At 34.8% G+C, this 26,780-nt stretch overlaps 1 protein-coding gene across 13 annotated transcripts in view; it reads left to right on the top strand.

The window, feature by feature from the left end:
- MLLT10 (MLLT10 histone lysine methyltransferase DOT1L cofactor) overlaps positions 1 to 26,780 on the top strand; it is a 224,957-nt gene that overhangs the window by 151,938 nt on the left and 46,239 nt on the right. For 9 of the 13 annotated variants that reach the window (XM_078075209.1, XM_078075205.1, XM_078075208.1 and 6 more), the window contains 4 exons: positions 4,702 to 4,954; positions 8,031 to 8,600; positions 15,108 to 15,152; positions 15,995 to 16,027. In XM_078075209.1, coding sequence (XP_077931335.1) covers positions 4,702 to 4,954; positions 8,031 to 8,600; positions 15,108 to 15,152; positions 15,995 to 16,027 — 901 coding nt within the window. The remainder of the gene's footprint in view (positions 1 to 4,701; positions 4,955 to 8,030; positions 8,601 to 15,107; positions 15,153 to 15,994; positions 16,028 to 26,780) is intronic. The other 4 variants (XM_078075216.1, XM_078075217.1, XM_078075211.1 and 1 more) reach the window with 3 other exon arrangements.

Raw genomic sequence — 26,780 nt, forward strand, 5'->3', positions numbered from 1 at the left:
GTGGTTAGTTCTTTTAGCTTTTTTATCTGAATGGCAATTATAGTTGACCTTTGAAGAATGTGGGGGTTAGGACCACTGCACAGTAAAAGAATCTGTATATAACTTTTGACTCACCAAAAACTTAACTTCTGGGGCACATGGGTGGCTCAGTCGTTAAGCATCTGCCTTAGGCTCAGGTCATGATCCCAGGGTCCTGGGATTGAGCCCTGCATCGGGCTCCCTGCCTGGCGGGAAGCCTGTTTCTCCCTTTCCCACTCCCCCTGCTTGTGTTCCCTCTCTCTCTCTCTCTGTCAAATAAATAAATAAAATCTTAAAAAAAACAAAAACCTTCTAAGAGCCTACTGTTGACCGGAAGTTTTACTGATAACATAGTTAACACATATTTTGCATGTTATATGTATTATATACTGTGTTCTTTTTTTTTTTTTTAAAGATTTTATTTATTTGACAGAGAGAGAGATAGCGACAGCAGGAACACAAGCAGGGGGAGTGGGAGAGGGAGAAGCAGGCTTCCCGCTGAGCAGGGAGCCCAATGCGGGGCTCGATCCCAGGACCCTGGGATCACGACCCGAGCCGAAGACAGACGCTTAACGACTGAGCCACCCAGGCGCCCCTATATACTGTGTTCTTACAATAAAATAAGCTAGAGAAAAAACGTTAAGAAAATCATAAGGAAAAGAAAATACATTTACAGTGCTGTTCTGCATTTATTGAAAAAAGCTGTGTATAAATGGAGCCATACAGTTCAAACTGGTGTTGTTTACAGGTCAACTATATTTTGCCTTTGCTTTTGAAAGATATTTTAGCTCAGTATAGAATTCTAGGTTAATAGTTTGTTTCTCTTTGTCTTCTTGTTTTCTTTTCTTTTTTTTCTTTTTAAAGATTTTATTTATTTAATTGAGAGAGAGATAGAGAGAGAGGGAACACAAACAGGGGGAGTGGCAGAGGGAGAAGCAGGCTTCCTGCCGAGCAGGGAGCCCGATGTGGGGCTCGAGCCCAGGACCCTGGGATCATGACCTGAGCCGAAGGCAGTCGCTTAACCAACTGAGCCACCCAGGCGCCCCTGTCTTCTTGTTTTCTAACTTGCATTGTTTCCATGAGAAATCTGTTTTCGTTTGTATCTTTTAACTCCCTGACTGCTTGTATCATTTTCTCTTTATTGTTGGTTTTTAATGTAAGCAGTTTGATTGTGATGTGTATTCATGGATTTTTCTTCATGTTTCTTGTGCTTGGGGTTAGTTGATTGGTAGGTTTATTGTTTTTCATCAAATTTTGTAATTTTTTTCTGCTCGTTTCTTATATATTTTTTTCCATCCTACTTTCCTTTGGGTATTGCAATAACATGTAAATTAGGCCGCTTAACATTGTCCCACAGCTCACTGATCCCCCCTCCCCAAACTCCCTTTTAAATTAAGTCTTCATTCCTTCTGTGCTTCATTTTTGAGAGTTGGCTAAGTAAAAAATTTGTGGCTTTTATGAGACACTTGAATACTACATAATTAAAAAATATTTAGCCAGCATTATTATATTTCATCATGCTGGTGGAAGATAGAGCTGTTGGTTGTTTCTCTTCCCTCTGCCTCTTTCTCCTGAATGTGGATTACAGAGCTTTGTAGAATAATCTAAGGCAGCCATACTTTTGAAAAAAATCTATTTCTTGGTTAGCCTATTATAGAGTCATTTTGAATTCTGAGTCTGATTTAAAATATTTTGAAGTTGGGTGTATTTTTTGCTCCAGTGAATGTTATTTAGTAGGTATATTGGCATTGCGTCTTACCTAAGGACTAATAATTGTAGCTAGCCACAAAACAAAAATCATACATATTCTAGATATTTGTTTTAAAAGATTCATTAAGTTGCCTGTAAATCACTATATAAAACCAAAGTAGATGTTCATTTTCTCAGAGACTCTCAATATGGCCAATACGCCATTTTATCTCTAGTGGAAAGGGAAAAAAAAAAACAACTCATCAGTCAAGTACCAAATGAAGTAGTTAGTTTGTATTTTATGGGTTAATTTACATGGAAAATGTATATTTTTAAGCACTAGAATTGCTCTCAGAGCAGTGAGATGCTCATACTATGAGAGTTATTTAGGTTGTGAAACTGAGGAAAGAACAGATTTATGGCATTCATTGTGTCTCTTTCAACTCCTCCCCAATACCCTCTCCTTTTACTTCTTTTTCCACCTCTTGATTTTGACTGAATTGTGTGTTTGTAATGGAATTCCACAGTTCCATATAATTTATTTATTTATTTATTTTAAAATTTTTATTTATTTTTAAGATTTTATTTATTTATTTGACAGAGAGATAAAGAGAGAGCACAAGTAGGCAGAGCGGCAGGCAGAGGGAGAGGGAGAAGCAGGCTCCCCGCTGAGCAGGGAGCCCGACGTGGGCCTTGATCCCAGGCCCCTGGGATCATGACCCGAGCCGAAGGCAGCCGCTCAACCAACTGAGCCACCCAGGCACCCCAGTTCCATATAATTTAAACAGCGTATTATGGAACAGATACTCTTAAATTCTTAAATTAACTTACAAAGGTGGAGTTAAGGTTGGAGGTCTCTCTTTGAGTAAAACCATATAGACTTTTTTCCCTTGTTGTTAGGTGTAATTTTTTAAAAAGAACTGTTAGAATCTTCAACTAAAGCTTTATTTTTTCTTGTTAAGAAATCTCTGATATCTTTTCAAGTTAGAAGATGTCTAAGTTTTTAAAAACTAAAATGCTATTGCCTTGTCTTAATACAACTTTAGTCACTGAAATTTGCTTAATTTTCATTCATTCCTTTCTTTGTAATACCTTTTCTTCCATATGCCATATTTTCCTTGGATTTATGGACATACTTATACTTCAGGGATAAGCAGGGACATTCTATTAAATGAATGGGAAAATTGACCAACCCCAATTTAGATTGGTATGTAGAAATGGATAGTATATTTCTGTGTTTGGTTCTCCACCTAGTTTTTTCTTCTTTGCTTGTTTGATATATGGACAAAGTACCTGAATGAAGAACATCACTGTGTTCTCTTTAGATGACTTTTATTTATTTATTTATTTATTTTAAAGATTTATTTGTTTGTTTTAGAGAGAGGGAGATAGAGTGTGCGCACACGTGAGAGGGAGAGAGCATCTCAAGCTGACTCCCTGCTGAACATGGAACCCAACACGGGGCTTGATCTCAAGACCTGAGCCAAAACCAAGAGTTGAGTGCTTAACCAACTGCTCCACCCAGGCGCGCCTCTAGATGACTTTCAAACTTCACTAGGCTTGTATATGAGTGGGGTGAAGAGCCTCAGGATCAACTCGAGTTATTAGAAAGGAATATATTTGAAAAGTAAAGTGGTGTGGTTTCCAAAGTGACCTGCCCAGCATGGAAAAGGTTCATGTTTCTAAAGTAATCCACAAAGTTTAATCAGCTTAAACATGATTGGCTTTCTCCTAAAACTTAATTTGAGAACTTTGTTCTCTTTTGCGGACCCTCGCTTATGAGAATAGTAATGTGTTTTTTATGAGATAATGTCTTTTGTATTTAATGATTAAAATCTGGCAGTGAGATGATGTGGGGGGAGGATGGTATGGAGGGCAAGTAGCAGAAAAGTAGTAGTAACGAGTATTTGGTTTTCAAAACGTTTGAAGTCTTTCATTTCTCATTTTGAACATTGATTTTGCTAAAAATGCCAACCATTTTGAAACCTGATTTTATCATTCCTTTCTCATTTTCCACCTTTATCTGATGGTTTATATTGAGTGGTGGTTATGTGTGGGAAATTTCAGTTTTATTTTCAGATTTTTTATTTGTATTACATCAGAGATTTTAGATAGATGTATCAGAAAAATACTCATTTATTTATTCAACAGAAGTTCAGGGCTGTTTGTCTTTCAGGCATTTAGTGAACTTAAACAGTGGCAACAAAAATCCCTGACCCAATGGACCTTATAAGCCTTTTATTTTGAAGCGTGTTGATTAATGTCCATCTGTTAGAACACATTTTCATAGTTGTTTAATTTACCATTATTTGCATATACTTTGTCTTAAAATGATTATTAAAAACTGGAAACTAATTGTTTAAACAGATCTTTATTTTGCATTTTTCCCTAACATATCTGGATCAGGGGGATGACTGAGAATCCATAGGGGATAATAATACTTCTAATTTTTAAAAATCTTAAACTGCAAAGTATAACTGTTCTTTCATCTTAATACTTGGAAGAGACTGATTTCTATTTTAAAGGGTTTAATCTTTTCTGTTTTGAAAAGCAGACTTCACCTGAATTTTAAAAATTCTTGCTCTGACCTGTGCTTATAATCTCATGGATATAGTCCTCTAATGATTTGTAGCACCTTATTTCTCTCTCATTGTTGCCTTTGTGCTGAACATTAAAGCTGATTTTAATTTCATGACTAGGAAGTAGTTTTTTCTTGTTGAAAATGATGTTGCTTGAGAAACAAGTTCCTTCATTATTACTTACTGTGTGTTGCTGAGTAACTATGACTAATATGTACTTTTACTAATTGCTGCAATTTAAAGGTATTTGCAGTAGACTCAGATAATTGTTTTTACATGATTTTCTTAGGCAGACTCACTTTTATAACTGAAACTTTTGTATGTTTTTCTTACAAGTCAAATTATTAATATGCCCCCCCCCCAGCCAAAATCTAATCAATTATTTTTCAACTTCCTTTCTCAATGAAAATGTTAGACTTATACGAGCACTAGCAGCAACTCTATTTCTGGATCATTGAAGCGCTTGGAGGATACTGCAGCTCGATTTACAAATGCAAACTTCCAAGAAGTCTCTGCGCACACAACTAGTGGAAAAGATGTTTCAGAGGCTAGAGGGTCAGAGGGCAAAGGGAAGAAATCTTCAGCTCACAGCTCAGGTCAAAGGGGAAGAAAGCCTGGTGGAAGAAATCCAGGAACGACTGTGTCAGCAGCTAGTCCTTTCCAGCAAGGTATTAATTATGATGTTTTAGTTAAAATAATTGTTCTTGCGATGATCAATAGCAGTTAAGTTTTGTAAAAGAACTTATTTTTTATTTATAACTGATGGATCATTGGAGATTATTTTATGATTAGTTGCTGTAGTAAGATTACTTCGAAGACTAGTGTTCCTTGTTAAAATGTTTCTGGGACCTTTTATGTTATGACATGTGCTTCCAAAGCTGAACTGTAATTTTAATGTTTAAATAGATGTGGAATAAAGTTTAAGTTTGGGGAGAAAAAACAATAAAAGCTGGAGTTTTCCTTTCTGCTCTATAGAACAGTCTTTCTTTTTAATGAATTGTTACCATTTACCTGTCCTAATTAAACACTAAAATAGTTAAAGCATATATTCTTAGTAAGTAAACAAGTACTGGGTAATTTGTAGGGAATATAAATAGTTCTCAGTAAATAATGTTTAATTATTAATGCATTTATTATAAAGCTTGAAGTTTCAAGTAGAATTTTACTAAGCTTACATATCTTTTGGTAAGGCTACTCTAACAAGATGCCCATTTAATTTTGAATTTCAGTTTAACAACAAATTATTTTTCAGTGTAAGTATGTCCCAAATAAATGCATGGGATATATTTATACTGAAAAAATAACCTGTTGTTTAACTAAAATTAAAAATTAACTGGACATGCTGTATTTTATATGGTAACCTTATTTTATGGAGAACAGAATAACTCAGCTAACTTTACAGTCCATTAGCCCTGTGTTCTAGGTTTTTATTTTGTGTTTTTAACTTGAACATAAATATTTTGAGAAATATAAATGTTAAAAACTGTTGGAGATAAATATATTAGTAAAGTATACAATAAATGCCTCTTCCCCCCATTTTTTTTTGCCCCCTAGGAATAAATGAGGGGGAAAAATTGTCTTTTTCTTTCCTTTAAGCTTTTGCTGATAATAAAAATTTGAATATGTAGAGAGATTGCGTAGTCTGCTGATCTTTTATTAAAAAGTTTATTTGTATATTTTAAACTAAGTTATTTTGTGCTTCAAGATTTTTACGTCCTAGACTTTTTTTTTGCTTTATATTACAAAGAATTAGACAAGTAGAAAAGAAATACAATGCCAAATTTGTTGTTTTATTTTAATAAATTTATATTTGTTGTTATTTTTATGCCACTGTGGAAAATAAATCGTAAAACCTTAATTATTTTTAATGTAACTTTATTTACATTTTGAATGTGATATTAGAAGAATTTAGTCATCTTTTTGATGTAATTAAGACCTTATTTTCCACTGTTAAAATTGCATTTTTCAGTTTTTAATCTTTGAAGTACTAATCCATTTAGAAAAGAAATCCCTCGTTTTCTTAACATTTACAATGTTGAATTGTCTTTTCCTGGCTCTGTTGAGACATGGTATAGAATGTATTATGTTTTCATATCTGAGGTAATATTCTATAAAAGTTTTAAAAGTTGATATTTAAAGGTAGGGTGTTTAAGATGCTTGGTTTTATTTTTTTCATTGCAGGTGGTATGTGAATTTTAGAAAATATATGTTAAAGTATTGCATATACTAAATGTTTGAAAGTATTTGCTACCCTGTAGTGAGCTTTTAACACCAGCTGTAAAAACAAAAATGTGTGGAAAAAAGACAGATGGTGACAGATCAGAATGGATAATAAAGAACTTCTTTATAGTTGCTAATTAAGTGGCAAATTACAGTTATCCTTAAATGATTGATGTAATGTAAATGGCTTCCTAATATGTATGTTTCTCTATATAGACATAACTTGAAAATGCTCACATAGGTACAAATAATTTTGTAAATGAATAAAATGGATATTCTCTTCAAAGAGTTAAATTTTAGACTTACTAATGTTCTTGCTTAATAAGCCATTTCAGAAAAGCTTAAAATTTAAAATTCAAAACCTTGAGACTTTAGTTAAATTCTCTCTTGTGTGTGAGGAAAAAATACTGTTGTAAATATTTAGGTGGATTTATGTGTGATTACTTTTGAATGTGCTCTGCAATAAAATTTAACCCTTAGCTTGAAATTTCCCTTCCATTCCAATGAAACACTTTATTTTGAGCTTTTGTTTTTAAATACATTAGTTAAAATATGATATAATTTAAGTTTTATGAAACATAGTAGATGTGTGGTCACAACTGAGTCTAAACACTTGTCACTTAATGTGGTGAGCATGAAGAGACGGTTTGGTGAATTAGGATGGTGGACCAAACTATTGTTTCATCCCAGCCATATTATTTTTCTACCAAGTAGATAAGAACCTTTTAATCTCATAATGACATAGTGGGCTACTAAAGTTCTTGAAAGAGTGAGGAGACAAGCAGTTGTGAGCCAGATTCATAAGTATGCCTCTCCTGTGATTTTACTTTCATAAAAGCAATAGAAGAATGTTAGTGGCTAGTTTCTTTATGCAGCTCCATGGGTAGTGGACTGGGAGAAGGTTAGGTATATAGACTAGGTTCCATGTAATCATTATTATTAAATCCATGTTTTGGTGGGGTAGATTTAACTGAATAATAATATTCACTAACATTATCTTGAAGTTAAAACTCAGAACTTAAAACCTAAGCAACAACTTTTGGTTCTGGGTGTGTCTTGGGAACATTTAAATCAAATCTTCAGTAATTGAAAAAGAGGAAGTTCTAGAATACAGTAGTAGTCTTGTCAAACTCTTTGAGACTTTGCTGTTCTTCAGTCCTTCCTCAAGCATACACAGGTATTTGGGGGAACGTTGAGGAATGTTGCCATAGTAAAAGGTAGGTTAAATAAAGCACATCTTACATCTTGGTCATTGTAGAACTAATAGCTTGCAACTTGAGTTAATATTCAGTTTAATAGCTATTAAATGACAAATATTTTTTAAAAGATAATTTTATAGATCAACTTGATTTCAATAATAACCTTTTTAAAATTCTGTTACATAGTGATGTCCTAAGTTTTATAGTTAGTTTTTTTTCTTCATCTCTTTTTGATGATTGTATCATTTCTACTGCTCTTGGGAACTTTTGCATCCAATTTTTTTCTTTTCCTACCCCCCCCCCTTTTTTTTTTATTTTACTACAGGCAGTTTTTCAGGAACTCCAGGCAGTGTAAAATCATCTTCGGGAAGTTCAGTACAGTCTCCCCAGGATTTCTTGAGCTTTACAGACTCAGATCTGCGTAATGACAGTTATACTCACTCCCAACAGTCATCATCAACCAAAGATGTACATAAAGGAGAGTCTGGAAGCCAGGAAGGGGGGGTAAATAGTTTTAGTTCCATAATGGGTCTCCCTTCGACCTCAGCTGTTATTTCACAGCCTAAAAGCTTTGAAAATTCACCTGGAGATTTGGGTAATTCCAGCCTTCCAACAGCAGGATATAAGCGGGCTCAAACTTCTGGCATAGAAGAAGAAACTGTAAAGGAAAAGAAAAGAAAAGGAAATAAACAAAGTAAGCATGGGCCTGGTAGACCTAAAGGAAACAAAAATCAAGAGAATGTTTCTCATCTCTCAGTTTCTTCTGCTTCGCCAACATCATCTGTAGCATCAGCTGCAGGAAGTGTAACAAGCTCTAGTCTTCAGAAATCTCCTACATTGCTCAGGAATGGAAGTTTACAAAGTCTTAGTGTTGGCTCATCTCCAGTTGGTTCAGGTAGGGATTTGCCCATTGTTTTTCTTACTTATTCCCACCACCACCACCCTTCCTTTACCCCAAAAGGGAAATTCATTTTAAACTATTGTTTTGTTAATACATTGAGTTGCTAAGTGATATTTACTTGTCTTAATGAAAAAAATGTGTTAAGATCTTAGGAAGACGATTTGGTGTTTGGACAGGATGTTTGGCACCAATCTGATAGTTTACTTAACTAACTATAGGCTAAATTGTTTATTGGTCACTCATTTCTTACAAAATACCTGGAGTAATTTCCCATTTTTGTTTTTGCTTTGCCTGCACAGTATTTTAAACCCAACTCAGAAATCACAATTAAGGTGTGAGAGTTTTGCATACTTTCGCACTATGTTTTTGATTGGTGCTTGTTTTTGAACTTTCATTTTCTAAAGTTTAATTAGTCTTCCATTTTCTCAACACTTCCTCGCACAAATTCTACTTGAATTATCCATCTGGAATATTTTTCAGTGGTAAAATGATTTAAATATTTGAACTTTAACAGTCATTTTATTTCAGAAGATAATCTGAAATGATTTATATTCATTTTGTTTTCAAGTGTGTTTAACAGATTTTTACCATTATCTTTATTATAGTAGGAATGAATTTATATATGTTGTTATTCACATCATAGGGATGCTTCTTTAACCTATATATTATGAATATTGTCAAGTCTTAAAAATTTGAAGTTGCATGTTTTTAGACAAAAAGTTAACAGTTTAGATATTAGCTAAATGTCAACATTTATCTTTTAAATTGATCTTGAATTTGAGGTAAATGGTTTTAAATTAGTGTTGTAAACCTCACCTGTTTTGATTTTAGATTTCTGATTGTAGAAATGATGAGATTTTGGCTAAAATAAACTTACGGATTTTATCAGTTCTATTAGTTGGTGGAGAGGGTAGGTAGGAAATGGTGTAGAAATATAATAAACACAATTTAAATGAATGTTCATGTGTATTTTATAAATACAGACTTTTGGATTGTTTTTTATAGTTGTGCAGACATTAATTTCAGTAAGTAAACAAATATCATTCTAAGGGAGAAAAGAGCATATGTAAAGGTCAGATGTGAAAATTATTAACTATTGCTATTATTTGTGCCAGGGTCTATTAATGCTTTATATTTATTATCTTGTTTAATCCCCACGCAGTTTTATGAAGTAAGGGCTATTTATTCCCCCTTTTTACAGCTGATAAAACTGAGACCTGGTTAGGTAAAATAAGCTGCCCAAGATCACAGCTGGGGATTTCTTTGTTTTTCCTAGCTAGCTTCAGTGCTACCTTGGACCTGTTGGACAAGTTGTTTGTTTTTGAGACATGAGTGGAAACTGTGACAGGATTTTTTTATTAGAAGCGTTAAGGATGGGTTTAGACTAGACCATGATTTCTTAGTCTTGGCACTATTGACATGTTGGTTGGGATAGTTAGTTGTTGTGCAATCCTGTCCTGTGCATTGTAGGACATTTATCAAGATTCCCAGCCTCTACCCACTAAGATGCTAGTAGCACCCAAAATTCCCCTTCACCCCCCAGTAGTGACAAAAAATGTTGGGCGGAGGGTGCAAAATCGCTCTTGGTTGACAACCACTGTTTTCGAGGGGGAATAATACAAATTGTAATGAGAAATAAATCCATTGAAAAAACTTAAGTATATTGCACGCTTGGATATACATTTTATATATATTCATTTATTTTCTTTTAGGCCAGAAGGGCTTAGCAACTAGCCCTAGCCCCTGGTCACAAAAAAATAAATTTAGACAAATTTACTCAGAAAAAATTGAGTTCATACTCATTTTTAGCAAGATACACAGTAATCAGATGAATAACTTACTGAGAAAATTAAACCTGAATTTGCTTTTGTGAAGAGTTTCTCACTGATTTCCTATACATAGAAGCATAGTCTGAAAAATACTGAATTTCCGAAATTGCATTTGGATGCTATTTGAAATACACATCCTCAAATTAATGGAATTAAAATCTTGATTTACATCTGTGAAAAGATTTTCCTACCTATTACGGATTTAGAGAGATTTAGCCTTGGGAAATAGTGTTCTTTTTCACAATTATTACTTTCAGAGGGCAGCATGTGCTACATCTATGGCAGAAAAGCATGATTTTGTATCCCTTTTACCTCACCATTAGGTGAAGAAATTTAGGGAGAAATTCCTGTAAATATTATTATTTCATGGAAGTAAATGACTTAAATTTAGACTTACTAGGATTTTTTTCCCTTAAAAGTGTGCTTAAAAATAACTGCAGATCTTATGTTTTGTTAAAGCCATAATTGTGCACTAAGATTAGTTACTTAAAACTATTTGAGATAATACATTCTTTAATTTTATACATTTTAATAAAAGTTTTATGACTAGATCAGAGCACACCCTATTGATAAACAGTGCTAAAAAGTCTATTCTTATTAGAAGAAACTAGGTAAATGCCATGGGTATTTAAATAGGAATTATGTCCTCTTAATCATAAGTTAAGAAATGCTAACTGCTGTTGAAATGCAGTATGTACTACACCTGTCTTAGGCACTTTACAAGCATTGAGTATTATTACTCATTGTACAGATGAAGAAACAGAGACAGAATTCTCATAGCTCTAAGTGGTGGAACAATGCATTTTCCTTGATTCCAGAGACCCTCAACTCTAAAATTCAAGGGATGTTTGCTGATGAAGGTTTGCAACCACACTAGTATAATGTCAGTCATACTTTAAGCAATGGGATCAGTGAGAAAATTTGGGCCAATAATTTCACTTGGAACAATAGTATCTCCTATTAGTATGAAAATGCGAAGTTTTCTTTCAACTGATTTTAGATAGAGAAATCATTTAGTAGCTGTAAAACTAGGAAACTTTCTTCCCACATAAATAAGTAGGAAGAAGAAATGTATACTATGTACTGTGTTACCAAGAATTGTTTTTGCATGATGCCCTTTCCAAAAGATTTGTTGCTTTCATGACAGGGTAATAATTTAGTAATGAGGAAGGTGACCTTTGTATGCATTTGTTGGCTCTGATGTTAGACTGTAACACACACTATATAATCCTAGCTTCATGAGGCTAGGGGCTGTGTGTGTCATGTTCATCACTGTCTCCTCACCGCCAGCACAGTGCTTTGTATATAATAAATGCTAAACTTTTTTTTTTAAATGAATGAATACTATTAGTAATCACTGAGAACATATCATGTGATTAGTAATATCCTGTGTGATTTTGTACTTCCAAGTGTTTATAGTTAGATTGCAAGTGAAATTATTTGTAAAGAAGCTTTTCATGTAGTATTACAGACCAGTTAAGGATGTGTTAATTAAGTTGGAAAAGACCATGGAGAAGTTGGAATTTGAATTACACTTTGGAGTAGGCAGAAAAAGTCCAACAATATTACCAGAAAAGAAAGTAAAGTTACATTTGAGGGATAAAACTAGTAGGGAAATCTAATTTGCAGGACAGTTGGAGGTAATGTTGATTAAGTAGGGCAGGATGGGTTTATGGAAAGTTGAATGTCAAGCTGAAGAAATCAGACTTAACAGACTATTGGTCTTAGAATAAGCATCCTGTACTTAGTTCTGGCAACTTATTATTAAAAGAATTTCACTGATGGAAAAAAAATACATTGCTTCCATCAGCTTGCAGTAATGGTAATATCTTACATTTGAGAGCACCTAACAGTTTCTGAAGAACTCTTTAATTACTATCTTATTTGTTCCTAAGAACAATCTTGTGAAATAGGCAGGGCAGCTACTATTACTTTTGTACTTTCTCCAGTTTTATCACAACTAGGATATACAGCAGAAGTAGAATCAGGTACTTATGATGGGATTGTCTTAAAATTGTTAGAAGCATTCAAAATTTTATCATGACATATTCATAGTAGCATGTACAAAGCAAGGTATTTATTCTAGGAATCTCAGGTCCTGTCAGAAGAGAAACCCAGAAAACTATAAATTCCTTGCCTGATCAGTGGTTTGGTTTGTAAGATTTTTAATGTAATAAGTTGAAGTACATCCTCTTAAGTGATTTACTGTTACAGTGACTTGTACAACTTGAATTGTTTTAAATGGCTTCTAAAGGTTGTAAGTTTTGGTGTATAGATTATGTTAAGCTTTTAATTGAATTCTTCCTATATATTCTTTTGAGATCTTAAAACAACTAGGACTTTTGGAACATTGAAAATTAGTACAGCATTTGGAAGAGTTGACATGTTGTATTTGTCCTTTTCCTTTTTCCTATTTATCTCAACCATATTATGGGAGTTTATAATTTACTAAAGTGAAAGTTTATGAAGAAATTTTTTTCTTCATAAAAATCAACATCTTGTTATTTTCTCTGAGAAAAATCTGGTATTCATTAAATGATTAGTTGATGATTTAGCATTAACTTATTTTCTTTCGGTATACTATGTCCTTTCGAGGCTTGCCTGTTTTTTTAAAATCTTAGTCTCTAGTTCTTTAATATAATGTGGTCATACCTTTCCAAGTTAAGATACTTGAAATCTGTTTCCGTGATGGAATTCTTTAGTGGTGATAAATGCTATGAAAGGAGATTCTGGGAAGGTAGTTCTTTGATTCTGACCCTAAGTATTTCATGATAAAGTCTTACAGATTTCAGGGAGATAAGTTATTAATGAATAGATCACTTCAAGAGAAGTTTGTTCTGGCTTCTGAAATATGAAGGTTATGAAAGTTTAACTTGAGCCCATGTGACTGTGAATTGGTTGTTATGAAATACATCATATCTCCTTAGGTTAATAAAATGAAATTGAGACATCTTTCCCTGGTAAGATATTTTAATTAGGAATAGACTGATTCTGTTAACAAATAAGGGAATCATAAAGATCCAAAGATAAATCTAATAAACTCACAAGAGTAACTAATACAGTATTGTAGACCAAGGAGTAGATACAGTTATTGAACATACTTTAAACCCATCTTAATGACTCAGGTTCATGATTTTTATAAAAATTAGTTATATTGAGTCATAAGTGAAAATCATATAAGATATTGGGTGCTACTAAGACTAAGACCATAATGTACCTTGCAGTTTGTTTCCTTGGAAAATCCTCTGATTTTTGTTTTCTTCCTTGATGATTTGAAAATTTGCTGGCCCTGTACCATGGATGTCTTTCTACAAAAGTCCCAGATCAAAGGGCAGAATAGCCATATTTCAGTTTTTTCCCCGTTGAAAAAAATCCTTCTATTACTATGAATGTCCTTTGATTATTTTTTGGTACTATTCCAAACAGTTAACCGTTTCTCTGTAATGTACCATGTCAATCTCTTCAGTAGCCTTCACTCCCTTTTAAAATACCACTTGAATTTGTTAATGATCATTAAAGATGGCAGATTCTTCCACCATGTTACAGTTTTGAGTGCCATCTGGAAAGGACTTATACTAAACTGGTGTAAAGGTTTGATTCTTGAACAGTATCTAATTATTTTTTTTTTTAAACAAACATTAAAATGATTAAAAGTGAGTCCTGGCTTGCTCTGCTTGCTTTGTCTTTCTTATTTCAAGTCATTTGGAGTGGGCCCATGATTGGAGTTGACTTCTGAGATATGCATACGGGTAGATGTGTGAGTGATGGTTGCCTCAAAGACTTTCTTGTACACATGGGTTCTAGAAGTCATGTTTTTGGTTAAGTAGTATCCAGAGTAATTCCAGATATTCTTCTTGTAAGAAAAATTGGACCAGTAGCATTAGCCACAAAGGAATACCTGTTGTTTCCAGGATTAGCAGGCGAGGTCCTTTGAGTAACAGACTTGGTCAGTTTTATCAGTTATTTTTTCCTTTGGAATGTCATATAGAAATTTATTTTTCATTTTCTCAGCAGCTTTTGCTTTTAGCAGTGTTTTATTGCTTCATGTCATCCTCTGCTTGTTCTCCTCATTTGGGGGGAGCAAAAGAGTAAGAGTAATGGTTTATTCCTTCATTATTGTCATCAAAAATGAAAGGTACAAAAAAGTAAGCGGAGCGTAGTTTAACAAGTTTTATACTGTTATATAATAGTCGTAGATTACTGCTCAGTTTGTATAAACTGAATAATTTCCGTACTTGAGTAGTAATTTAATTGACCACGGAATTCAGATGTTTTTGATAAATTGTTCTCATCTAATGAATTATATAAAACACATTAGTGTGTTGCTAACTATACTCCCTCTTAGTATGAATCTGTTTTTTCTTAGACACTTGTCTTGCATATTTATTTGTAAGCCCTTATGTCTTTTCCTCATTCTTTGCACAACACACATGCACATACACAAATTCCCATACTATCCCATTTAAAGATTTATGAGAATTCCATCACCTTTGGTCCTTCTACCCATCACATCCCAGGTACTGGCTTGTAATTTCTGTTCCCATCGTTCTGTTTGCCCTTCTCAGCTAGACTTTTGGGTGAATGTTTCCCTGTTTTTCTGGCCTTTTTCTTTTTCTATCCTTGAGTCACTGGCAAATTCTTGGCTGATTTCCTTTCTCCTCCCTCCCAACAGAAATTTCCATGCAGTATCGGCATGATGGAGCTTGTCCAACAACTAGTAAGTTGTCGAACTGGGTTGGTAACCCAGGCTTTTTGACTTCTACTTTAGTGTTTTTTTTCTATTATATTATGCCACCACTGATCCTCTCAACTTCGAAATGCAATTGGTTCTTAAAAAATAGATATTTTTTCTCCTACAGAGAGAACTTGCTGCTTGTCCTGTGTTCGGGATCCATATTAGAGTCACTGTGATCAAATTTTAATTATTTTTGGGTTTTTAATATGGTGCTTCAGTTGCAGAATTGTGACTTCTGTTCCTATTGAAGTAATATTTTCAGTATTTGGTTTCCACTAATCTTAATGTTCACATAATTTTTTCAATATTTGTATGTTGGCATTAGATATCTTTCTTGCTTCGACCTCTATATATGTTGAGACTATTATACTGAAGCCTAGGAAATTAGAATGATCAGGTTGGATAATAAAATGAAGTTTTTCTTTATAATAAATATTGCTGAGTGTAGAATTGTTGAGGTAGATTTACCTATACAGAATTGCATCATATCAATACTTTTACCAAGAAAGACATTACAGAGACTATTAAACGTCTTTTTAAAAGTAATTTTACATATATATTTATCACTAAGAAAATTTGTCACCATTATGACAATATTAACATTTTACTTAAATTTATTAGGTGATAGATTGGCAAATGAAACACAATATTTAGAAATTTATACATGTAAAAACTGAGCCAAACTTGCAGTTTTAATGATTCAAACAATGATACATAATAGACTTATTGAGATTTTATTATACTGATTCAGTCTATGCCTATGTATTTCTTCTGTGTGTTTGAGAATGATCTTAACCTGAAGTCCTTTTTTCCTTACTTAAAAGCTTTCTCAGAGTTGCTGAATGCAATACACAATGGTAAGTTTTATTAGAATCTTCTCTGGTGGTTCATTTATCGCAAAGGTTGCCTTTTATAGAGAACCCCGATTGAAAGCTTGCATGTTCTATTGATAAGATGAAACCCAGCTCTGCTGTGAGTCAATTGTTCAGCCCCTTAGTGAAAAGTTTTTGTAGGTTGCCTGCAGGAGAATAATAGGTCAGTACAGTTCATCAGTTTAGCTTTTACTGTTTCTTTGTAAGGCAAAATGATAATAGTGTTGTTCTAACTTTATGAAGTCTTTTTTCTATTTTTGTAAATAGTTTTTCTAGTTCTTTTGAGCTCTCTTTTGGCAGTGCAGTTAGTAATTGGTACCTACGTCAGGAATTAGCTGCTTCTTCCACAGCTTGAAATGTGAATTTTGGGGATTTAAAAAAATTAATGTGTATAATACTTTTATTATCTTGCCCCTATATTTTATATACTGAATAAATGGAAGATAGCCTTTTAGATGATGTCTAATTTGGAACCAGGTTTTTACCGGCGAGTTGCATTTTCTGCAGAGTTGGGTTCTAAAATCAGGATATGGGACAAAAATGCTAGCTTTTTTCAGTTTTGCAGTATAATTATAATGAAAGTCATTTTTGCAGAAATGTTTGAGCAGTTCTTCAATTTTAAAGAACCTTCTTTAATACTTTAGTGATCAAAAAAAATTGAGCTTAATGTCTTCTTTGTTGTTTTCCATTATTAGCTTACGTAATTTATCTGTTCAAGATAGTTTATGTGATCCCAAGAAGTTTCAAGCACATTTTTATTAACTTTATGAAATCTTGCATATTTTGGTAATGTAGTTTAACATAGTCGATTTGTGATGTGTTTGGATTATATTGTCAGATGTTTACAAATCTACAGCTAGCTCTAAGAGACTAATGGCATGATGAGCAGACAGACACTTGTGTTGATTCTGAGGGTGGGGGTGGTCAAGATGGGAAACCCATTTTACAGATGATCATTTTATTAATGAATACATTTATTTATAATTCTTGCTTCCCTGTGTAACCTGGAACTGCAGAGTCTCAGATAATGAATTTTCCAGATAACATGGAGCTCTTGAACATTAGGTATCTATAGGAAAAGGGATTGGAAGCATTCTTGAAAATAAACTAAATATGTTACCATTCTTTGGTGGGCAAGAATAAAAACAGAAGAGTTTTTAACATCTTTTTCAGTTTGCATAGTTAAATCTTACTCTTTAATTTTGGAGTATTAGAATTTAGAGACATGCTGAAAGTTTGAGCAAAGTGTATAGTTGGAATAAAAGGAAAGTAGATATTGTGGGGAGCAATTGTGAATGAATTGCCACATAATCCTCTACCATTATTAGCTGACAAAGTACGGATTGTGTCACTTTAATGGGACAATTGTCATGTTTTTCTGTATGGGTGAATGAAATTAATGTCATGGGATTAATACAATGAACACAGATTTTCTTTAAAATTTTGTGTTTTACGGATTTTATCTGAGAGAAAACATATGGTAGTGTACTCAGATACTTGTGTGTTCTTAGTCACATAATCTAGAAAAATGAAATAAATAATGGACTTTTATATTTTTCTTTCTTTATTTTATATCTAGAAGTTTATACCTTTTGACCTCCTTCACCCATTTTGCTTCCTCTCCTCCTCCCGTTTCCCCAGGCAGCCACCAATCTGTTCTCTGTATTCATGAGCTTGGACATATTTGGGGTTTTGTTTTGTTTTAGATTCCATGTATGAGATCATACGATATTTATCTTTTCCATCTGACTTACTTCATTTAGCATAATGCCCTGTAGGTCCATTCACATTGTCACAAATGACAAGCTTTTATTCATTTTTATAGCTGAATAATATTCTGTTGTATGTATATATAGCATATTTTTGTTACCATTCACCCGTTGATAGCCATTTAGGTTGTTTCCATGCCTTGGCTATTGTCAGTAGTGCTACAGTACACATGGGGTGCATATATTTTCTCAAATTAGTATTTTCATTTTCTTCAGATAGATGTCCAGAAGTGGAATTGCTGAATCATATGGTAGTTCAACTTTTAAATTCTTGAGGAACTTCCAAACTTTTCCATAGTGACTGTACCATTTTACATTCCCATCAACACTACACAAAAGGTTCCCTTTTATCCACATCCTGGCCAACACTTACTATTTCTTGACTTTTTGATAATAGCTATTCTAACAGATATGAGGTGATATCTCAGTGTGGTTTTGATTTGCATTTCCCTGATGATTAGTGGTCTTTTTTTCTTTTTTTTTTTTTTAAAGATTTCATTGATTTACTTGACAGGGGTAGTGAGAGAGAGAGCACAGACAAGGGGGAGCAGCAGGCAGAGGGAGAAGCAGGCTTCCCGCTCAGTGGAGAGCCCGATGCAGGGCTTGATCCCAGGACCCTGGGATCACGACCTGAGCTGAAGGCAGATGCTTAACTGACTGAGCCACCCAGGAGCCCCCTGATGATTAGTGATCTTAAGCATCTTTTCATATACTTGTTGGCCATCTGTATGTCTTCTTTGGAAAAATAGCCATTCAGGTCCTCTGCTTATTTTTTATTAAGATTGTTTGGGGGTTTTCTTGCTTTTGAGTTATATGAGGTTTTTTTTTTTTTTTTTTTTTTTTAAGATTTTATTTACTTGAGAGAGAGCACAAAGAAAGCACGATTGGGGGTTGGGGGGGAGGGAGGGAGAAGCAGACTCCCTCCTGAGCAGGGAGCCTGACATGGGGCTTGATTCCAGGACCCCAAGATTATGACCTGAGCTGAAGACTGACACTTAACCAACTGAGCCACCCAGGCGCCATGAGTTAATATGAGTTTTTGAAATATATTTTGGATAGTAACCCCTTATCAGATACAGATTTGCAAATATTTTCTCCCATTCAGTGCATTGCCTTTTTATTTTGTTGATGGTTTCCTTTTATGCAGTACCATTTTATTATTTTTTAATGCAGTACCTTTTTAGTTTGTTATCCTTTACTTGGGGTTTTGTTTTGTTTTTGTTTTGTTCAAATCCAAAATATCATGACTGATGTCAAGGAGCTTACTGCCTATGTTTTCTTCTAAGAGTATTATGATCTTATATTATTCAAGTCTTCAATCCATTTTGAGTAATTTTTGTGTACAGTGTAAGGTAGTGGTCCAGTTTCATTCTTTTATATGTAGTTCAGCTTTCCTAACACCATTTATTGAAGAGACTGTCCTTTGTATATTCTTGGCTCCTTGTAAATAAATTGACCCTATATGCATGACCCTATATTTTCGGGGCTCTTCATTGTGTTTCATTTATCTATGTGTCTTTTTATGCCGACATCATACTTACATAATAGATCATCATACATAATTGATTATTATGGCTTTGTAATGTAGTTTGAAATCAGGGAGTATGAAGTCTCCAGCTTTGTTCTTTGTTCTCAAGATTGCTTTGGCTATTCAGGGTCTTTTGTGGCTTCATACAGATTTTGGGGTTATTCTACTTTTGTGAAAAATACTATTGGAATTTTAATAGGGGATTGTGTTGAATCTGTAGAGTGCTTTGAGTAGTGTGGACATTTAAACAATATTAGTTATTCCAATCCATGAGTATGGAATATCTTTCCATTTATTTGTGTCTTCAGTTTCTTTCATTGATGCCTTACAGTTTTCAGTATACAGATCTTTCACCTTCTTGATTAAATTTATTCCTATGTATTTTATTTTTGATGTAATTATAAAGATTTATTTTTTTGAGAGGGAGAGAGTGTGCCGGTGGGGGGAGGGGCAGAGGGAGAGAGAGAATCCTCAAGCAGACTCTCTGATGAGCGCAGAGCCCAGTGCAGGGCTTGATCCCAGGACCCTGAGATCATGACCTGAACCGAAATCAGGAGTTGGTCATTTAACTGACTGAGCTACTTGGGCGCCCCTGGGATTGTTTTCTTAATTTTTCTTTCTGGTAGTTTGTTTTTAATGTATAAAAACACAACAGATTTTAGTATATTGATTTTGTATCGTGCCACTTCACTGAATTTGTTTATTCTAACAGGGTTTTTTTGGTGAAGTCTTTAGGGTTTTCTGTATATCATATATCATCTCCAAGTAGTGACAGTTTTACTTCTTCTGTTTCAGTTTGGATGCTTTTAATTTCTTGATAATTGCTCTGGACTTTTTTAAAATTTAAATTAAATTAAATTAAAGATTTATTTATTTATGAGAGAGAGCATGAGCAGGAGGAGGAAAGGGAGAAGGAGAGAGAATCCCAAGCAGACTCCTTGCTGAGTGTGGAGCCCTACAGGGAGCTCAATATGACGTGAGCCAAAACCAAGAATCGGGCACTCATCCAACTATGCCACCCAGGCGCCCCTGGACTTACATTTTTAATTGCAAAGACAAGCATGGGAGTGATACCTGGTGAAGTGATACTTTGCCTATGGTGGATTGAGGGAGAATCACTTGGATTTAGTTGGAAAAAATCCATGTTTATGTTTTCTCTTTTTTTCAAGTGTTAGCTTCTCTTTTTAAATTATTGTAAAATACATATAAAATTTGCCATTTTAACCATTTTTAAGTGTACATACATTTCAGTAGTGTTAAATATATTCACACAGTTGTACAACCAGTCTCCAGGACTTTTTCATCTTATAAAACTGAATGGCTCAGTCGTTAAGCGTCTGCCTTTGGCTGAGGTCATGATCCCAGGGTCCTGGGATCGAGCCCCACATCCTGCTCGGCAGGAAGCCTGCTTCTCCCTCTCCCGCTCCCCCCACTTGTGTTCCCTCTCTCGCTGTCTCTCTCTCTGTCAAATAAATAAATAAAAATCTTAAAAAAAAAACAAAAAACAAACTGACACTCTGTAGTTAAACAACAGCTCCCATTTCTCCCTCCCCCCCCTGCGCAGGGCAACCACCATTCTACTTTCTGTTTGTATGAATTTGACTGTTTTAGATACTTCATATGAATAGACTCTTACCATATTTGTCTTTCTGTGAATGGCTTATTTCACTTCGCATAATGTCCTTAAGGTTTATCCATGTTATGGCATGTATCAGAATTTCCTTTCTTTCTTTTTTTTTTTTTTTTAAAGATTATTTATTTATTTGAGAGAGAGGGAGAGGGAAGACAAGCTGGGGGGAGGGGCAGAGGGAGACGCACACTCCCGGTGAGCAAGGAGCCTGATGGGATCATGACCTGAGCTGAAGGCAGACACTTAACTGACTGAGCCACCCAGATGCCCCCAGAATTTCCTTTCTTTTTAAGGCTGAATAATATTCCATTGTATATATATACCATCGTTTCATTTATTCTTTTATCTGTTGAGAGACCCTTGGGTTGCTTCCACCTTTTGATCATTGTGAATAAGCTGCTTTGAATGTAGATGTGCATATTATCTATTTGAATCTCCGTTTTACCCGGAAATGCAATTGCTGGATCATATGGTAGTTCTATTTTAAAATAGAGTGTCATGCTGTTTTTCATAGTGGGCGCACCATTTTACATTCCCACCAACAGTGCACAAGGGTTCCAGTATTTCCACATCTTTGCCAACACCTATTATTTTGTTTGATTGTTTTTGTTATAACCATCCTACTGGGGATGAGGTGTTAAATGTTAGATTTTACTTTTTTTTCTTTATTGAGTATTGTCAGTGGGAAAGGAAGAGAAAAAGAATTTACATTTCATCTTACTCTTCTATATTCATTTTCTGTGGTTGCTGTAACAAATTATTGTAAACTTCAAACAGTATAAATTTATTATCTTACAGTCTACAGGTTAGAAGTCTGGCATGGACTCACTGGGTTAAAATCAGGGTGTTGGCGGGCTTTGTTCCTTTTTTAAGGTGCTGGGGAGAATCTGTTACCTTACTATTTCCAAATTCTAGAATCTGCCTGCCTCCCCCCCCCCCCCCCCCCCCCCCGCATGGCCCCATCCTCTGTCTTCAAAGCCAACAGTGTTGGGTGGAGTCTCTCTTAATGCTTCTGCCCGTCTGATTCTCAGATTCAAAGTTTATGGCAACTTGGATGATTTCATTGGGCTCTCCCAGACAATCCAGCACAGTCTCTCTGTTTCAGGGTTCTTAATTTAAATACATTCGTTTAGTCCCTTTTGCCATTTAAGGTAACATTCACAGGTTTTGTTTTTGTTTGTTTGTTTTTTTCTTTTTAAAGATTTTATTTGACAGAGAGAGACACAGCGAGAGAGGGAACACAAGCAGAGGGAGGGGGAGAGGGAGAAGCAGGCTTCCCGCCGAGCAGAGAGCCCGATGCGGGGCTCGATCCCAGGACCCTGGGATCATGACCTGAGCCGAAGGCAGACGCTTAACGACTGAGCCACCCAGGCGCCCCATATTCACAGGTTTTGGGCATTAAGGCATGAGCATCTTTGAGAAGGAGGGAGGCATTATTCTGTCTACTATATCTGCTTCACGGTTATTTAACTGCCTTACTACAAGAAGGTATTACTGGTTAATCTAACAAGAAGAAATAACAGTATAAATATTTATATACCCAATATAGGAGCACCAAGAATATAAAGGAAATATTAATACAGTAATAATATGGGACTTTAACACCTTATTTACATCATTGGATAGGTCATTGAGACAAATTCAGTAAGGAAACATCAACCTTAAACAACACATTAGACTGGATGGACTTGAACAGATAATTTATAGAACATTCCATTTTATTTTATTTTTATTTTTTTATTTTTTTTATTTTTTATTTATTTACTTTTTTAAAGATTTTATTTATTTGACAGAGAGAGAGACACAGCGAGAGAGGGAACACAAGCAGGGGGAGTGGGAGAGGGAGAAGCAGGCTTCCCGCGGAGCAGGGAGCCCGATGCGGGGCTCGATCCCAGGACCCTGGGATCATGACCTGAGCCGAAGGCAGACGCTTAACGCCTGAGCCACCCAGGCGCCCCTTTTATTTTTATTTTTATTAAAGATTTTATTTATTTATTTGACAGAGAGAGAAACACAGCGAGAGAGGGAACACAAGCAGGGGCAGAGGGAGAGGGAGAAGCAGGCTTCCCGCAGAGCAGGGAGCATGATGCGGGGCTCGATCCCAGGACCCTGGGATCATGACTTGAGCCAAAGGCAGACGCTTAACGAGTGAGCCACCCAGGCGCCCCGAACATTCCATTTTAAAAACAAAAATGTATACATTCTTCTCAGGTGCACATGGAACATTTTCGAAGATCATATGTTAGGCCATTAAACAAATCTTAATAAATTTAAGAAGATTGAAATTATATCACACATCTTTTCAGACCGCAGTGATATGAAACTAGAAATTAATTACAGGAAGAAAACTGGAAAATTCACAATTGTGTCAAGATTAAACAGCATTGCTACTGAATAATTAATTAATGGGTCATTGAAAAAAAACAAAAGAGAAATAGATACCTTGATAAAAATGGAAATGTACCATACCAAAATTTATTGGATGCAGCAAAAACAGTTTTAAGAGGAAAGTTCATAGCAATTAATGCCTACCTCGAGAAACAAGAAAAATGTCAATATAACTTACTCCTCCAGAAACTAGAAAAAGAAGAACAAATGAAGTCCAGAGTTGGTAGAAGGCGGGGAATAACAAAGATTAGAAAAAAACAAATTAGAGACTTAAAAAGACAAAAGAAAAGATCAATGAAACTAAGACCTGGTTCTTTGAAAATACAAACAAAATTGATAAACCTTTAGATTCACCAGTGTGGAGTTTTTTCTTGAGTTCCAGGCTCAATTCCAACAATCTAATAAATCTCTGTTCCTCTTATATTCCCATTCAAAGCCTGCTTCTTTTCTTGTGTTCCTTATCTCTGTGGGGATTTAGTCACCTAAATCAGTTATGCTAGGTAGTTTAGTTTAACTAAACTCTGCCTTCTCATTTTCTTGGTTGTCATTATTATTTTTAAAGGTTTTTCCTGTTCTTCATCGCTTGTTTTTTCCTTTATATTTTCACTGCCTCTACTTGGGTATTTCTGCAATAACCTTTCAGCAACCTTCTAACCTTCATTTCATTATCTAGTTGATTCTCTAGGTGCCACCAGAATCAGTGGCTTATTTAAAAATGCAAATCAGATTGTGTCATTGTCTTACTTAAATCCTTTAAGAATTGTCTGGTATTTATGATATAAAATTAATATTTTTTAGAATGGCATGTGGAGTTTTTCATAATTTGCCACTTACTAGACTCTCCAGTCTCATCTCTTCTTTTCAACTTTATATTGCATTAGTATAACCTACCTGTAGTTTCATTCTGTACTATTCTCTGCAAAATCTATAGTTTAGACTTTGGTAGTGTCTACTGGTATGATCTTTCTTTATCTACTGAAAGAATTTAAAAGTAAGCATAGTTGTGCTCCTGCAAAATTTTTTTTGACACCTTTTGGTAGATTTATTAATTCTTCAAAAAATGCCACAAACTTCTGGGTTCTCATACAAGTGTTCTAATGCTCTTTTTTCAGTCTATATCTACTGCTTCTGTAGACATTTTTTTTTGTTTCTGTGATTTATATCTTAGTCATATTTGTCTCACCTTTGTTAACAACAAAAAGTTTTCCATTAGACATTTGAGGCTCTGAAAAGTTTTAAAGACTGGATTATATTCATTATTTATTTCTCTAGTATGTGATGGAAAATGTTTTATTATATAGAACCTCATAAAATTAAAATGTTACTTCACTGAGACTTGTTTAAAGAATTCAATGAAGGTATAAGAGCCAAGGAAATATCGTGTATTAATTGTCATAGGTGTTGAGTGTTAAACATACATTCTAATTTGATATTTCTCAGAGAGGATCTTAGGACTTAATGGTGGTGGTTCTTCTGGTTTGTGTGCATATAATATTACACAAAATTTTGAAATTGGTGCTTTCTGATAAGGAAATTAATTATCATCAATACAAAGAAAAGTAGTTTTAGAGAAACACTTAAACCACTCTAAAACAAAACAGAACAAAACAAATTAACTGCAGTGGGATGAATTTTAGGTGACCAGAGAAATTCAGGAAACATAAGAGTTAGAGAAGTAATACTAAGCTTATTGTCTCAATAAAGGAAAAAGAGAACAGGTGGGAGAAGGATACAATGTAAAAATCTTGTAGTAAATTTTGGAAACTTTTAAGGCAATTTGGAAAGACAGAATAGTCATTTAAATATCTTAAAGATTTATTTATTTGAGAGAGAGCCCATGTGCAACCAGGGGAAGGGGCAGAGGGAGAAGGAGAGAGAGAATTTCTAGCAGACTCCCTTGTGAGCACAGAGCCTGACATGGGGCTCGATTCCATGACCCTGAGATCATGACCTGAGCTGAAATCAAGAGTCAGATGCTTGACTGAGGCACCCAGACACCCCTCCTTTAAATTTTTTAAAGAATAATATATGGAGGGATGCCTAGGTGACCCAGTCGGTTAAGCATCTGACGTCGGCTCAGGTCATGATCATGGGGTCCTTGGATCAAGCCCCACATCAGGCTCTCTGCTCAGTGGGGAGTCTGCTTGATCCTCTCCCTCTGCCCCTCCTCCCACTTGTGCTCTCTCTCTCTCACAAATAAATAAATGGGATCTTAAAAAAAAATAAGAATATATGAAGGGTAAACTTTAAATAGATGCCCATGAAGTGGAGTGCCTTGCGTTTCGTGCCATTTCGTTTTATGGTGGTGCCTTGGAACTAGCCAGCTTGACTAAGAGATTTTAGATTTCATGATGCTGCTAAACTGTAAGTGTGACTTCTTAGTTTCATTTAGTAGGTATATTTAAAATGCTTATAATGATGAAACAAATAGTATGTTTACAGGGATTGTAGTTTGCATTATTATTTTTTTTAAACAGCACCCACGTGAGCGGGGCAGGGGGTGGAGGGAGGGGCAGAGAAAGAGGGAGAGAGGGAATCTCAAGGAGGCTCCATGCCCAGCACAGAGCCCAATGCGGGGCTTGATCTCAGGACCCTGAGATCATGACCTGAGCCGAAGTCAAGTTAGATACTTCCTACTGAGTTACCCAGGTGCCCCCATTATAGTTTGCTTTTGTAGTCCATTTGAAAACTAACATATCATTTGTCTGGTTTTCATTGTTCTGTTTCAGGTGTGATTTTACTCTAATGGTTTTTAGGTTGTTTAACAATGTATTTATTAACAATGTATTTATTTACATTGTTTTTCTTACTAGACTATAAACTCATTTAGAGTAGTAGGAGTTGGGTTTTATTCATCTTTATTTCATTGGCATTTAACTCATCATCTACTTGATGTTCCATAAATGTTGAATGAATAAATCATTGTCAGTTGCTACACAGTCCTGGAAGAGGTTTCATATATTCTTGGTAATATATTCATTTTCTTTGGGAATTAAACTTCGCATTAGGCAGTTCTTGTTTCTCTCAGAGTAGTAACTTGGTTCTTTGCTGCAATAATAGAATTTGTTCATTCGTTTGTCTTGGCAATTCTCATTTTTAATACAATTTTGAAATAGTAGATTAAAGTAGCTAAAGAGCTTAGATCTTTATTCACCAGCAGTATATTGCTAATTGATTTCTGTGCCCTATTTACTATGCTTTTAAGTTTTCTTTAATTATGGTACTTATAGTTTGTCACGACCATGCTCATTAAACAAATCTCATTTGATGGAGGAGGCAAAGTAATGTCAACCAATTATTCATAAATATCTGCTATAGGATTGAGAATAAGTATGAATGCTAATTGATTTTACGGGTGAATGTTCTTCCTCAAGAATGGAATCCTACTCAGGTTTGTCATAATAGTTTGTAGGAAACTAGATC

Source organism: Halichoerus grypus, chromosome 6, assembly GCF_964656455.1.
Source record: "Halichoerus grypus chromosome 6, mHalGry1.hap1.1, whole genome shotgun sequence".
Lineage (NCBI taxonomy): Eukaryota > Metazoa > Chordata > Mammalia > Carnivora > Phocidae > Halichoerus > Halichoerus grypus.